Genomic DNA, 15,582 nt, shown 5'->3' with positions numbered 1-15,582 from the left:
TAAATGCTCTCATAGCTTACAAATCAATCACTGATTATTTTCCAAGACTTAAAATGATGTCTTTTTGGAAAAGACTACTCATATAATGGTATTTTCAACTTGTTTCTACATACAATTTCTCTTAACAAACACAAAGGTTTCAGTTCAATACCCACATATATATGAGGGGAACAGACGCATTGCAACTGCAGCCCTCCAATTACAAAAAAAGGGGGGAGAATGTCTTCTATGTGCTAGCTCTCTAAGAGGCACTCATGGGACTACCATTCCAGCAAATGGTGTCAGCAGCTAGAGAGGAACTATTTCTTAGTGTTACATGTAGTGTGCATTTTTGCCCATGTTCCAAGAAAATCACTGAAATTTTTATACACTACAGATAGTCTAACTCAAAATTATGACAGCTTAGAAAGGGTGTTTTACATTCCATAAAGCACTTCTGGCCATTGTAAAATGCCATGGTACACCTCCTCACAGTCATGTCAGTCACACTTATGACTAATTGTCAAGTGCCCTGTGATCATGTGATTGCCATTTGAGATCTTTTCTGCCAGCTTTCCCGGAAACTCACTGGGGAAGCTGGTAGAGATGGTTACAAGCTGCCACCACTTACCAAAGGGTTTCCCCTCCTCACCATGCACTGGGCAGGGGAGGGATGGAAATCCTTTATCAGATTGTAGAAAGGAAGCTCGGATCTTAAGGACCTCTGTGTGATTCTCCAACCCGGTGGAGGAGTTCCCTTCCACACATGGAGAAGAGAGGAACTTCTGAGCTGGACTGAAGAAATCGTGAAGATTTTTAATGCTTTCAAATTTTTTCCAGGTCTATAGAACAGCAGTCCCCAAACTTTCCAGCTTGGTGGACCGGTTGGAGGGGGGGGAGAGGAGAGGGGATGTTTCCGTGTGAGCAGAGGGCACACAGATGACACACATAGCTCCATTTGGCACATGCCACACGCACAAATGGAGCCTCAAGTATGCTCATGCAAGATGGAGCTGTGTGGCATACTCGCCTGCTGCTTCCGCAGCTCCGTTCTGAACGGGCTGCAGCTTGGGGGTTGGGGACACCTGTAATTGAATGCCAGGGTAGAACTACATTAATTTATTTAGGAAAATTTATTATTTTTAATACTGCTATTGAAAGTTGCCTGATATGATTATTTAAGAGATTCGTTTTTTTAAGTATAGAGCTTTCAGAATTATGTCAAGGGTTATTAGTGCCCAACTTCATTTTCTTGGGTGCTATATATAAACTTATGATATATCAATTAATACTTAGGCAATAATATACTGGGATCATTAGAAGTAAACATACTGGGATAAAAACTGGCTTCTGAACAACCAACCTTAATTAAAGGAAGACTGCTAAATCTGTGGCACTAAAACTGTACTGCAAGTCCCATCATCACTGATTACTACATATGATTTGAGAAGTTGGTGTGAATTTGGAATCAAATCTATCTGATAATCCAGGTATCTCCACTCCTCATCCAGAGTCTGCATTTTTGTCTCTATTTCCAGCTGTCACAAAAAATATACATGTTTGTTTTCTCACTTAAGCACTTTGATTTTATACATAAAAGCAGTATTTAAGAATTAGTATCTATGTGGTTGCTAAGAGTTGGCACACGTGTAATGACACATAATCAATCAATCAACCAACTCTACGCTTTAGCAATGAAAGACCAGCTGTTTTATAAACAAAAAAAACAGCTAACACAGGCCTGCATTACTTTTCAGAGTAATTCTTAGCAAAGACACCCTGATTTAATATATACATTTTTAGCAATTACCCAGCTTAAAGTTTGGTCATATTTAGATAATCTCTATTGACACGTACAAGTCATAATGCTGATTCCACTTTGGATCAAGGGTATTCTTCACAGTATCAGTAGAATGGCACTGGCCAGATCCGTCCACCACCACTTTAGCAAATGGATCAGGAAGTCCTGTCAGAAAATACATAATACAATGAGGATATTGCAGAAAATGACAGGCTTTAGACTTCTCAGGATACAGGAAAAGTTCATTTGGCAGCCAGGTTCAAAAGGTTAGCGAAATGGCTAACATTGCAAGTTCTGAACAACCTTCATTATCGAAGCACACGTTCTTATACCTACTCAAAGGCAGCGTAACACGGAAACACTTAACTCATTTCTTATTGGTTACCTTGAGGAAAAAGCCTTATAAGGAGATGAGGGTCTTACTTCTCCTTTTATTACAGGTATGAACTACGTGTCATTAATGAACTTTATCTGAACCTTGTGATTTGGACTTTTGACATAGGGATGTTGGCTAGAACATCTTGTGGTTAGAGGCTGAAGACATTTCTTTTAAGCAAGCTTCTAACTATCCTTTTTATGCCACATCTTCATTCTTATATTTTTAATCCATATTTTATTCTACTTTAAGGATGCTGCTAATTGATACCATATTATTTGCGGCGGTCCATTAGAAAACATCTACATTTTCTAACCTATCTCCTTTTTAATCCAATGAACCAAGGAATCGCATTATGCTATCAATCTGATTTTATAATTTTTTGTACTCAACTACATTAATCCTTTATGTAAAAGTAGAATTTTATATAAAGAACAAATTCTACTAGGAATTCCATAATCTATTCATTTATTTTGTTCATTGCAAAATACAATCTATACTGAATTTATTTGGACATATAACATTGTTTCAAGACATTTCAGGCTATCATTGTAAATAGGAAATACTTTTCTTTACAACTCTTCTCACAAGTCCAGTGCTTTCAAGAACAGAAAGATTCAAAGTCAAGATAGAACTGAAGCCAGGCGTTTTTAATACACAATCTGTTTTCAGCAGTTTTCAACAGTCTCTGAAAGCACTGCCCGGTTTTAGCACTTCACTGGACTGAAGAAAAACAGAGCCACCTGCCATTTTAGCAATAGCAGCCCATTTGTAAGTGTGAGTTCTGACTTAAATACAAATTTGGGTTAAAGACAGATTTAGAGAACAGAACTCATTTTTAATAGTACTTCTTGAAGCATTTAATTGCAAAGTAAATATGAAAAGATAACCATTATGAAACATGCACTGCTATTTATAAACATTCTGTAACACACATGAAACAGCAGGTGGCAGCATCTGGTTGACCTTGACTGGGCTTAGAAAGTTAATTAGGTCATCCTGATTATAGCAGAAGTTGGATGGGAGACCAACAGGTAATTCCAATAGAATAAGCTGAGTTCAGAAGTTGAAAAACATTCCATAAGACTATCATGGCAAACCACATCCATACTAATGCCAAGAAAACTGCATGGATGTGTTCATGAAGTTATCAATAGTTGTACTTGACTGAAATGAGCTTGACTTTAGCAGCACTCATAGTCAAAGCAATTATTTAATAAACAACAAATTTAGCCAAAGGAAGCTAGTGTAAAATATTTGATGGCAGCAACTCTTTTTAACTGCTCTTATGCTAAATTTCCATCTATTTTTAAAACTCAAGGGACTTTTGGGATGCTTCCTGATAACTGCATGTAAAAAGTTAATGCTATGAAATGGATTATGACCTTCAATTTTAGTTCTGATTAAAGTATATTATAATACCAATCCATTTTTAGATTTTACCATCACAATAAATTGGTGTTTATGGCATTACAGAATTACTATTCTCAGCATCTCTAGCAAACAAGACCAATGGTGAGAAATGTTGGGATTTGAAGTTCAACAAAAGACGGTGTCATAGACTGCCTACTCTTATTGAGAAATGAACACAAATTAAAACACTGTTCTTACAATATGCCTCTTTTATTTAATTTTCAAATTTAGATACTGCCCATCTTACTCTTAAGAGTGACTCTGGGTGGTTCACAAATAAAAATTAAAATTGATAATAGATACATAAAGGGATTTTTTTTAATTTCCACCTTTCCTTTAGGGGTTTGAAGCAGCATACATAACACTTCCTTCTCGAATTGGGCTGAGAGACAATAACTGATCCAAAGCCAACCCAATAAGCTTCTATGATTGAGAATGGAATCTCAGTCTTTCTGCTCTTAGTCCAGGGTCTTAATGTCTATACCACACTGACCTGTATTCAATAGGCAAGTATATCAATATACTCTATTAGCACAGGCCATAAACAATACTTGAAGATGAGTAGATAATTTGACTATATCAGAGTATTCTATTTAATGGTTTATGAAATGCTACCTAGTAAGACAATATCTTTGAATAAAAAACAGAAAGGTGTACTTACGGAAAAAATCCTTTTTCACCAAATTTTTTGCACAGAGAACTGAAACCAAAACAAAGGGGAAAAAAGAATTATAGACTAACATTGAGTTTTAATGTATTAATTAAGTATTTCCAAATGTCCAACAACACAATTTCAGGCATATGTACCCATACTGAAATATATTGTAAATCTGGAAATGCAGGCACATCAGGCAGTTTACAGATCAAGGATCACAGCCATATTGTACAGTTGGCATTCTGTTATTCAGTATCTTCATCCACTGGAATCAGCAGTGGAGAAACTGAGCTTGGCGGAGCCCACCCAAAAGCACCATTACTAAGATTATCCCCATATCTCTAAACAAATGTCATTGACCAAAATATATGGAGTATACTTTTTGATTTATAAATTAAAAGCCAATATAATTTAAATGTTGGTCTTTTCTATGCGTGTTTATTCAATATATAGTGAGAAAAATACAACTAATATTATAGGTCAGCTCTAAAAATGCTGCCATAACAATTCCTTTGTACCAATTAGAAAAAGGAAGTTATACAGTATACGATATGCATAATGAGAAACAAAATCTGACTCAAACCCCCAATTTACTCAACATTTTTGAAGCTTAAACAATACAGGATTTTAACACTTAAGTGATAATACCAATGAAGGAATCAAATTGTATGAAAGTAAAACTGAGAAAACCCCAAAAAGGTACATATAAATGTAAAAGGATTTGCAGATCTTAAATTATATTCCCTACTATATATTATAGAATCTCCTCCCTAATAACAAATATTGCTGCATCTTTTGATTGGGAGAAAGTATTGCATTTTCCAAAAAAGATACATCAAACATTTCCAGCAATTATTCCTTAACCATCTGGAATAACCACTATTCCTGACAAAATGTCAAATTTATAATCCAACATCACATTAACTTCTTGAACATTTTCCCATAAAGGTAGTAATAAACATTAATTTATATCCCACTATTCCTAAATTATATCCTACAATTCTTCTGGGAATGCAAGCATTCTGACAATCACAGTACCTCTCCTTCAATTTTATCCCTGAAACAATAACTGTAGCTGACAGAGAGCTGGCCCAAAGTTACTCAAGGAGCTTTCTTAGCTAACTTGAACTCAAGCCTCACTGATCCTAATCCTCTACCCATTACCCAATCCATTACATTGATATAAATGATAATACAACTTTATTTTTTCTCATTTGCTCCATATTAACTCAGGGCACATATAATCAAGTTCAAATAAATAAACAAAAACATTATTTTGCTTGTTAGCAAAACATTCAAAGAGTGGACTTGAAAGCTCTGAAAGAATGTCTGAAAAAAGTTAGGCTAAGGTAGAGTTCTAAAATAGAAAAATAGAGGAAAAGATTTTTTGGCAAATAAAAGAAATGAAGTGAGTTAAATTTTCCAGTCTTGCCTGGCAAACAATAAAGTAAGCACCTAGTTGTGGCTAATAGTAAGCTGTGTTTAGTATATTGTATGAGCAGAGTTGATTTGCCTCAAATTCATTTCTTTTAACATAACATAGGCAAGGAAAGCTGATTGTCTTTGCTAAATATGTGAGGGATATTTGCGGAAGTGGTGATGATGTTTATCAAGTTTGCCATGTTGTCCTTTTTTCTTTCTCTACTAGTTCAATTTTCTTTTTATGCTTATTATATTGTTCTACATTGTCTGCTGAATTATGAGCCAGCAGAGTTGTCTGGAGTTGAATAGGATCAAGTTTAAACAAACAAACAAACAAACAAATAAAAGTTTTCTCCACTGGTGTCTTCTCCTTGCTGAATTACTAGTCTCACCAATATTCTCTTTAGAATGTTCCAGAAGTACACGACAGACAAATGAATGGAGACCCTCCATCGGTGCCCATGAATTACATGTACATAATAGATACGATCAGGTAAATATTGGAAGCAAAAAGAATTATGGAAGAGCTTTTTAAGAAAAAGAAATGGAGAGACGTTTTGTATAAAAATAATTAAATATTAAAGCAGGCAAGCCCAACCCACAGCTAGTAATGCAGCCCCATAAGATAATAAAAACTATTTTTTAAAAAGTTTATTATTTAGATACATTAACATATGATACAGTGATTGACGATAACATTTGTAGCTCAAGATTGAATTGTGGGTCCTTGGTGTTCTGAGTTTGGTTGTTTTCTTGCAGACATTTCATTACCAGACTAGGTAACATCACAGTGCTAGTAGGAAATGGGATTTACTCTCATTTTTACATTCTAGTGGCTCCCGTGTCAGTTGTTGTTGGGATTGGTCTTGGTGATTCCTTGACTGGATATTGTTTAAGGTTCCTTGATTGGGATATTCTTTACTTCTTGATTGTTGGTCTAATGTTAATCTTGGTGTTAATCTCTGCTCATCTGGGCGTTGATTGCTGGTAAGTAGGTATTTGGTCTTTTTTGTTTCCTTTCTGGCTTTTTGATTGTCTCCTTTGAATGGTATGCAGATGTTGCTAACGTCTATGTTCCTGTTCATGGCTATTAGTATATTATATATTTTATATGTAGCCCAAGACAATTCCTCTTCACTTAATGCAGCCCAAGCAAGCCAAAAGGTTGGACAACCATGAACTAAGCATTTGATTTTTTTAAAATTAAATTCCGTCTGCTAAGTTACAGCTTGAAATAAAATACTAGATTCCACACTATTCTCCCATAATTAAGAAGTAAATAGTTATCTGAAGGTGACTGTCAACAACCTACTGAATCATTTTGCATCCTCGTGTTCTCTTCCCCACACTGTTTGGATGCTACAAGCACTGGCATCACCAGCTATCTTTATACTATGATATTTTACAGTATTTATTATCCCCATATCACCCATTCAGATACATTGCTATTTTTTACTGGCAAAATCCCCACTTATTTCAAAATTAATTTTTATTTTATTTTAACATTACCATATGTGAAGGTAAAACGAAATAGCCCAATAAACAATAAATGGAATTCCTGACTCAAATTCATGGTTTTAGAAAGATAATGTCTCCTTCAAATCAAGCTCTACTCCTACCAACTATATGGACACATCCATGTACTTTTCTTGGCAGCAATACTCTACAGAAATTGTTTGCAATTCCTTCCTTTTGTTTCTTTGCTTTTTGACTTGCAATCTCTCACCCAGAGCTGTCAGTAGCCTAGTAGTAATCCTGCTTAACTTTTAAGCCCAGACAAGGTCATTCAAGTGCTGCCACCTGTTAAGACATAACCTTTATTAGTTTTAAGCAAAATAAACTTTCCAAATTTCTTATTTCTTAACATGGAATGAGACTATTTACATATTTCTGAGTTTTAAAAAGTAGTATTCAGGAACAAAGAATGGCAGAATATGAAGCAGAATTTATGAAGAACTGACTTTTGTTCTGATGCAATAACAGTATCATTTACTTACCAGGGTATAACAGTGCAGGTATGAAAGAACTGAGTTTTTTCTAAAGTGGGGCAAAATGCATTTACAATGCAAAATTGCAGGTTTTAAAATTAACATTTTAGAATAAAAAAAACATACAGCTATTGCATGACTTTCTTTTAAAATGTAGTTGTGTGTACAGAACTGTTCTGTTTTTCTAAATAACTCAAATTGAATGTTTTATTATCACCAGTGTTTATTAATTTTAATGTTTTAATCTCCAGCTACCTTCTGATCTTCCCTACCCAGCAGCCTAAAGCATTTTAAAAAGATAAAAAGTGAAGTGAAAATGAACCTTAAAAATAAATAAAAACATCTCACTCCCTCAGTCAACAAAAAAAAAACAGAGGATAACATGTATTTCCTCTTTGTTCTTCTTGCCTTCATCGCAATTCAGAGAAAATAGAGGAAAGTAATTCGCTTTTTATGTATCTTTTTTGCACTCTAACCATCCTTTGCTGCTTTTGCACATACCAAAAAAAACTAATGGAAATTCAAATCAACAACAAAAATAAAAACTTGGGAAAAAAGACTTGAAAAAAACTGGAGGCTACAAGAAAAATATTTTCAAGAAAACAACTTTGGAATTTCTGTTCATACTCTAGTAATGAAGCAGACTGAACCTAACAACAAATTTATCTGCTACAATCTCACAGCTGAAAACTAAGGCTTGGCAAGACCTTATCATTTGTTTAGCATACATAAAGTCTTTAATGTAATACATTAAAATGTTTTAAAAGAAAAAGAAAAACATAGTATCTTACAGCAAAAGATTTTTTTAAAAATCTAATAGCAAGGCTTTTTCATTCTTAAAATTCCAAAGTATTTTTCTACATCAGCAATATGCTTTGATAATATTATTATAATATTCAGAAGTAGTAATTTCTAGGCTAACAAAAGAACAATGTTGTAATAGAAAGTGGTTGATCCCAAATTTTCTAATTTTCCAGCTTTCTGATGTCATTACACCCAAGAAAAAAGCATCATTATATCCAAACCTATTTATATATAAAAAACCTAAACAACAACATCCTCTTTCTCAGAGAAATGCATATGGTAGAGAAAATGGGCAAATTGAAAAGGGAAGTTCACAACCCACTTCAAATAGCAATTTAGTTTCTACTCAAAATAATATTCTAGTGGAAGTCATTAGCACAGTATTCCCTGATTGGTTCCCTTCTGTATGCATATATAATTAAAATATATATCCCAGCTGTAGAAACACAATGCTACATGCTGTTAGTATGTGTTGAACAAGCTATGCTTTAATGTGAATAAACCTCCAACTGCTCTATTGCCTCTTGCCAAAAATTCCCCTTTCCCTCCAGACAGTGGTTGTATTCCAATTATGCTGCTGATTGGAATGAAACTGCTGGAAGGGAGGGAATTAGAAAAATAGAAAACTCTCCATTTCAAAATACTACTTCTGAAATCAGAGGGCAGCATTGGCAATTCAAAAGCAGGGATATTAAAATAATTGGTGGGTCCCCCTCTCTTTTTAGAAGACAACATAATTTTTTCAAGTTTCTCCATTCCAATGTCTATGTACTTACAAAGAAACAGAGCCATATTTAGGGTTTTTTATGTAACCTAATATGCCTTCCAAAAATTTATAAATTGTTAACAAAAAAGACTAAGAAATTCACTGAACATCATTCAAATATTCAGGTACAATGTGATAAAAAGTGAAATATTTCTCCAACATAAAATGTTCTCTGCCTCAACTACAAAAAAAATCCACAAGCCCACAATTTCTCTAAGCATTAGTTTTCACCCAAAAGAATGACAAAAACTGGTCATTGTACAAGGGAGAGTTTACTTGCTTTTACCACATTCTCTTATATAAGATCACATAGCTCACAATTGTTCCTGGTTCCCTAGAAGATCTACAGGGACTTCATTTTACCAAATTAAAATCAGTAGCGTTTTTTTAAATTTATAAACTTTTCCTTGTTTCCTCATAAACACGTTCTGCAGTTTTACTATATGCACATAATTAATTTAAACAAGGGACATTCTGTATATCAAATGTTTACCAAATACCAATGTACATCTTACCATTTTTTTAATATCAGGGAAGTCTGAAAGGAATTAGTGATATAGTCCAGCTTTTTTGTGCTACCGAGAGAAAATATATGTTGTTTGGTTACATATATTCATTTTCTCCAGGTTTATTATATCTCATTTGGAAAGTTAATTGGTCTTGAAGGTGAGCTACTCTATACGGGGTAGTCCTCAACTTACAACAGTTCATTTAGTGACTGAAGTTACAACGGTACTGAAAAAAGTGACCATTTTTTACATTTATGACCATGGCAGTATTCCCCACAACCATGCAATCAAATTTCAGATGCTTTGCAACAGATTCATATTTATAACAGTTGCACTGTTCTGGAGTCATGTGATTCCCGTTTTGCGACCTTCTGACAAGCAAAGTCAATGGGGAAGCCAGATTTGCTTAACAACCGGGTTACTAACTTAACAACTGAAGTGACTCACTTAACAAACATGGCAAGGAAGGTCATAAAATGGGCCAAAAGTCACTTAACAAATGTTTCGCTTAGCAATATAAAATTTGGACTCAATTGTGGTTGTAAGTTGAGGACCGCCTGTACAGCTACTCCTCAAGTTACATTGGTTGCTTAACAATCATTCAAAGTTACAGCAGACCCCCAAAAGCTACAACCCAGTTCTGATATTGAGTTTTCCTCACTGTCACATGACCACATTTTGGTTGTCACACTCGGCAAGTGACCGACATTTTTGGCTGTTTGCAGCATCTCCTGGTCACATGATCACGATTTGCAACCATTTTGCTGGAAATTGGCACTTACTTCCCATTTAGAGCATAAGACACCTTATAGCAATCGATGGCTTTGTTTAACAACCGCTGTGAAAAAAGTGTAAAATTGTGTGGTGAACTGACCATCATGACAAATAAACATAATGCCAGGCTTAAATACAGTCGTAAGTCAATAACTACCTGTATCTGTTGCAACAGACCAGTCATCTAATTCAATATGAAACTGTTTACACAGCCCTCGTTTGTTAAGCTTTGTCTAATGCTAACCATCAAAACGTATTGTGCATCTTTGGTATTTTCTGTAATGAAGTATAATGCAATGTATGGAGAAACAAAAACATTACAAATGAAGATTTTTGTCATCTAGATAGAACTTTCATATGATTACATGCTTAAAGCTCATAGAAGCTCTATCTCAAAGCAACCTGTGGTTAATTAAGGAGACAATACAACTTGAAGAATTAAATTTTCTTATGAATACTATAGTGGATACATAGAGCAAAAGGCAGACACAATTAACACTAATTCTATATGCCAGTGAAATGTATCTTTTAATCTCTGCTATGATAGCATAATGCCTTGCAATTACACTTGTCCATGCAGTCATTGGAAGGCAAGATTGACTTGAAGGCACAAATAAACACACACATACATAATACAGAAACAGATATCCAAATAGGTTGATTTGCGAGTCCTTCCAGGTAGGGTAGATCAGCACCATTAGATCTTTTTCCTTCTTAAAAAGTTTTCTTTTGGAAGGAAACCTGACAGGAGTAGTAGGAAAAATTACATAGTTATAAATGGAGACTCTAGTTCTGAAAATAAGAATAATTACACAATAAGAAACTCACCTGGAGACAGACTTAATTGGCAATGTAAACCAAAATTAAGGATTGCCCACAATAAGCCACAACTAATTAAAAAGGAACTTTCAATGTATGCTTTGTTCATTAGTAAAATATGCTATCACCTGAGATTGCAAGTGAAAAAAGTTTACCTAGTCTTTACTTTGTAAGAATACATTTTAACTAATATGTTTAATTTGATTTCCTATGTGAGACATTCCATATAACTCATACATCTGATAGCAATAGCAATAGCAGTAGACTTATATACCACTTCATAGGGCTTTCAGCCCTCTCTAAGCGGTTTACAGAGTCAGCATATTGCCCCCAACAATCTGGGTCCTCATTTTACCCACCTCGGAAGGATGGAAGGCTGAGTCAACCCTGAGCCAGTGAGATTTGAACCGCTGAACTGCTGATCTAGCAGTAGCCTGCAGTGCTGCATTTAACCACTGCGCCACCTTGGCTCTTCAGGGCTCTTCCTGATCAGGGCATGCAGATTCAATTTGAACATTTAAATTTTGCATTATTTGAGAAGCTATGACTAAATCACCTGGGTAGAATGATAGTTGTACTTGACAAGTAGCCAACTAGTTATCAGATAACAAACCCAAAAGGATAGAGTTAGTTCCTTATCTAGAGAAGAAAGCCTAGATAAGGCAAATTAAAAAAAAAAAGATTTTCCCCCTTTCCTCTGTCTCTCTCTTCCTCACACAACAATTTATTTTTACTGGGCAGAATTACCACCTTTATAGCTTGGAATCCCATATTAGAAATAGCTCTGTTTTGAACAGCCTATACCGAGCAGGAAGGGAAGAGAAGAATGGGGAGGGACTTCATATTTAGAGAACCTTTCTTTTTTTCCTTCCAGATTCCATCAGAAACTGTATCAAAGAAGACCCGCAGTCTGCCTTTCCTGAGGGAGTTTTGAAACCTGTCTCTCATTTAACTATACCGTAGGCTGAAATAATCCATCTCATGGGTCTTAAGCAAAAACTCTTATCACTGCTAGAGTCTCCTTTCCCAATCAGCCCTCTTATCTTTCCTGGAGTTTCCAGTAAGTCTAATTTTTTCTCAAACTGATTCCGGAAGACAAGATGGAGAAAGGTAAGGGATGTAAAACGATCAATAAAATCAATAGCAGCAAGTAACTCTCAAAATAAGATTTCCCCTAATCTAGATTGGGTGGGAGAAAGTGTCTATGAAGCATTTTCTTGGAGATGAATGTGCTGCACTTCGACTGGCTGATTATCTTTTCTGTCAAAAAGCGGTTGAAGTAATGCATTCATTTTAAATGAGATTTGAACTTGGAGAAAGTGACACATTGGTTTCTTTTTTTCTCTCCTTCTCTCACAGCTAAGATGGGCTGTCTGGCTCATACTGTGACTCTCCCAGGGGTGAAATTCAGCAAATTCTGACAAGTTCTGGAGAACCGGTAGTGGAAATTTTGAGTAGCTTGGAGAACCGGCAAATACCACCTCTGGCTGGCCCCAGAGTGTGATGGGAATGGAGATTTTGCAGTATCCTTCCCCTGCCATGCCCACCAAGCCACGCCCACAGAATCGGTAGTAAAAACATTGAATTTTACCACTCGACCCTCCCCTTGGGAACAGTAGGATTGATGTGACTTTGATCAAACTTGTTGTCCTACCCTCCACTGGCTATCCTCCTCCTAAGTACCTATTTCAGCTCCTCCTGCACACTGTCATCTTAGGTAGTGGAGAGTGGTATATGAGGGTAAATAGTCCAATCAAATGCCTGCTCTCTTGGCTTCTCTTAGTGGAAATACTTTTGGAGATTTTCTACCTGTAGTCACTGCTAAACACCAATAAAAGCATTGTCCGCTGATAGGTCCAGCAGTTTTTAGGTTCTCAGTCCTCTCCTCTTCCTCTATTTTCACATAACTGAACTCAATAGATTGTCTGCTCTTTGTGGCAGTCTGTTGGAGGACACAAAATAGTACCACCTCCTGGTTTGCTTCCTGAGGGACTAGCCAAGAGGTTAATGGGGCAGATGGCTAATACTTGATAAGTCTGTTGTGCAGTCATCCAAAGTTCACTATTCTTCTTCTGACAGATCACTTCCCTGTGGTTCTTTTTTCTTCCATTTTTACTATAGCCCTGACCCCAAGATCTACCAACTAAAGCTGATTGCAAATTATTTTATTTTATTTATTTATTTACTCACTCAATTTTCATCACCTTCCTTCTTGCAATTGCAATTCTAAAAGTACAAGATTAAAACCAACCACACAGCATACAAACAGTACTAATAAAAAGCAAAATAATAGTACAATGTCAGAGGAAGATTTAATACAATCCATGTCATCATTGGTTACATTGATAGTCTCACGCAATCTCCAGTCCTAAAACCAAAATGAAGAGTAGAGTATCCAGACTTAACAAAGTTCAGAAAACTGCATTTATGTCCACATTTATTTCAGCAGAATATTTTTTTACAATGAGGATGTCATTTGTGACTGCTACTTAGACAAAAATTGCCAGTTGCTTATCTGTGCTTATGATTTCTGATTGACTTATAGACATAGTCAGATGGAGCCTGCCTATATCCATCATGTTTAGACTCCTGTTTTAATCATATCTACTTCACAGTATTGCTTTACAGTAAACAAAAGGTTTCCTTTTCCACAATTCCTCCCATTTTTCCATCCTATGCCTGAGTTATAACAGAAAAGAAAACACATAAAATTATCTGCTTACAGCTAATTATGTTTCTGGATTCATTCTATTACTCTCATCTTTGTTAAAATTCTGCATATTTATTTAATTGTCAAAAAACAGGACAATGAAACACTAATAAAGGGGAAGGTTCTCATAACATTATAGTTCTCATAACATTATAGTTATGAAAACTTGCAAAATTAACTTTTTAATTTTACAAGTTCTTTCAGTTTTAGCATATATCCCTGCTCCCCAAAGATAACAACCAGACATTTTTCAAACTATGAAATGAAAGCAAAAATATATTAAATTAATTGGGTTTGGGGCTTCCCTTAGTAGTTTTATACATCATAATTTATTCTTCATTGACCTCTGCTAGTACATCATGATGCTGAAGAACACAAGATCCAATTAATCCAAGTAAAAGCATTGAGTATTAGATAATATAATGTGACCAAACAATGAAGCATAGTCCTTAGTGCTCTTTGAACTTGGCTGTTTTGCAGATGTTTCATTACTCAACTACATAACATCAATACTGCAAGTCTGGGATGATAGAATGAAGACAGCACTGCATGATGGCAATCAGATCTTCAACAATTCCCAATATTTACTTTAAAGAAAGAACCATCCATAATCCTACAATATTGTAACCTACAATTTGATCTGAATTTTATTTAGGCGCTTTAACATATAAAATAGATTCTGCTTAAAGAACATCCTTAAAAAGTACACATAAACTTTTTTTTTAATTTTTTTATTTTGGTTTGTCAAACATGTACAAGGTAACAGGTATAAGTATAAACTTGGACATGAACAAAGGAAATGAGTACAAATAAATGGGAACAGTAGGACAGGGGTGGTAGGCATGCTGGTGAGTTTATGCATGCCCCCTTTACATCTTAGGAATGAGGTCCACGGTAGACAGTTTAAGGTTGAAGCTGTAGGGGTTTGAGGATGTAACAACAGAGTCAGGTAGAGCATTCCAGGTGTTGACCACTCTGTGCCTGAAGTCGTATTTTCTACAATCGAGTTTGGAGCAGTTTACCTTGAGTTTGTATCTATTGTTTGCCGTGTATTTTTGAGGTTGAAGCTGAAGTGGTCCTTGACAGGTAGGACTTTGCAATGTTCCCTCTAATTTTTTTTCAGTGTAAGCGGAAAAGTATAGTGTTTGAGCAGAACATTTTCATGCCTGAGCACCTGAATTTTTTTCATAGATGTCACCCAAGACAACAATGAAATCAGTGTTATTTGAAACTCAATTCTACCATGTAAATATCCATTAAGTAAAGAAATCTCCCTATTCAGGTAGTCCTCAATCTATGATCTTTGAGCACAAAGTTTCTATTGCTAAGTGAGACATTTATTAAGTGAGTTTTGTCCCATTTTACAACCTTTTTTGCTACAGTTAAGTGAATCACTGCGGTTAAATCAGTAACCTGGTTGTTAAGTCAATCTGACTTTCCTATGACTTTGCTTGGCAGAAAGTTGCAAAAGATGACCCCAGGACAATGCAACCATCATACATATGAGGCAGTTACCAAAGATCCAAATTTTGATCATGTGGCCATGGGGATGCTGCAATGATCATA

At 35.4% G+C, this 15,582-nt stretch overlaps 1 protein-coding gene across 1 annotated transcript in view; it reads right to left on the bottom strand.

The window, feature by feature from the left end:
• Positions 1–15,582, bottom strand: part of SMURF2 (SMAD specific E3 ubiquitin protein ligase 2) — a 65,996-nt gene that overhangs the window by 29,197 nt on the left and 21,217 nt on the right. Inside the window, exons 2-3 of the mRNA XM_087710249.1 lie at positions 4,231–4,269; positions 1,837–1,945 (exon numbers count right to left, since the gene is read on the bottom strand). Coding sequence (XP_087566375.1) covers positions 1,837–1,945; positions 4,231–4,269 — 148 coding nt within the window. The remainder of the gene's footprint in view (positions 1–1,836; positions 1,946–4,230; positions 4,270–15,582) is intronic.

This window comes from Thamnophis sirtalis, unplaced genomic scaffold (genome assembly GCF_051295495.1).
Source record: "Thamnophis sirtalis isolate CommonGarterSnake01/CBP01778 unplaced genomic scaffold, rThaSir2_p1.2 scaffold_3, whole genome shotgun sequence".
Taxonomy (NCBI): Eukaryota; Metazoa; Chordata; class Lepidosauria; order Squamata; family Natricidae; genus Thamnophis; species Thamnophis sirtalis.
Note: the sequence above shows the minus strand (reverse complement) of the source record. Positions and strands in the feature narration are given on the sequence as shown.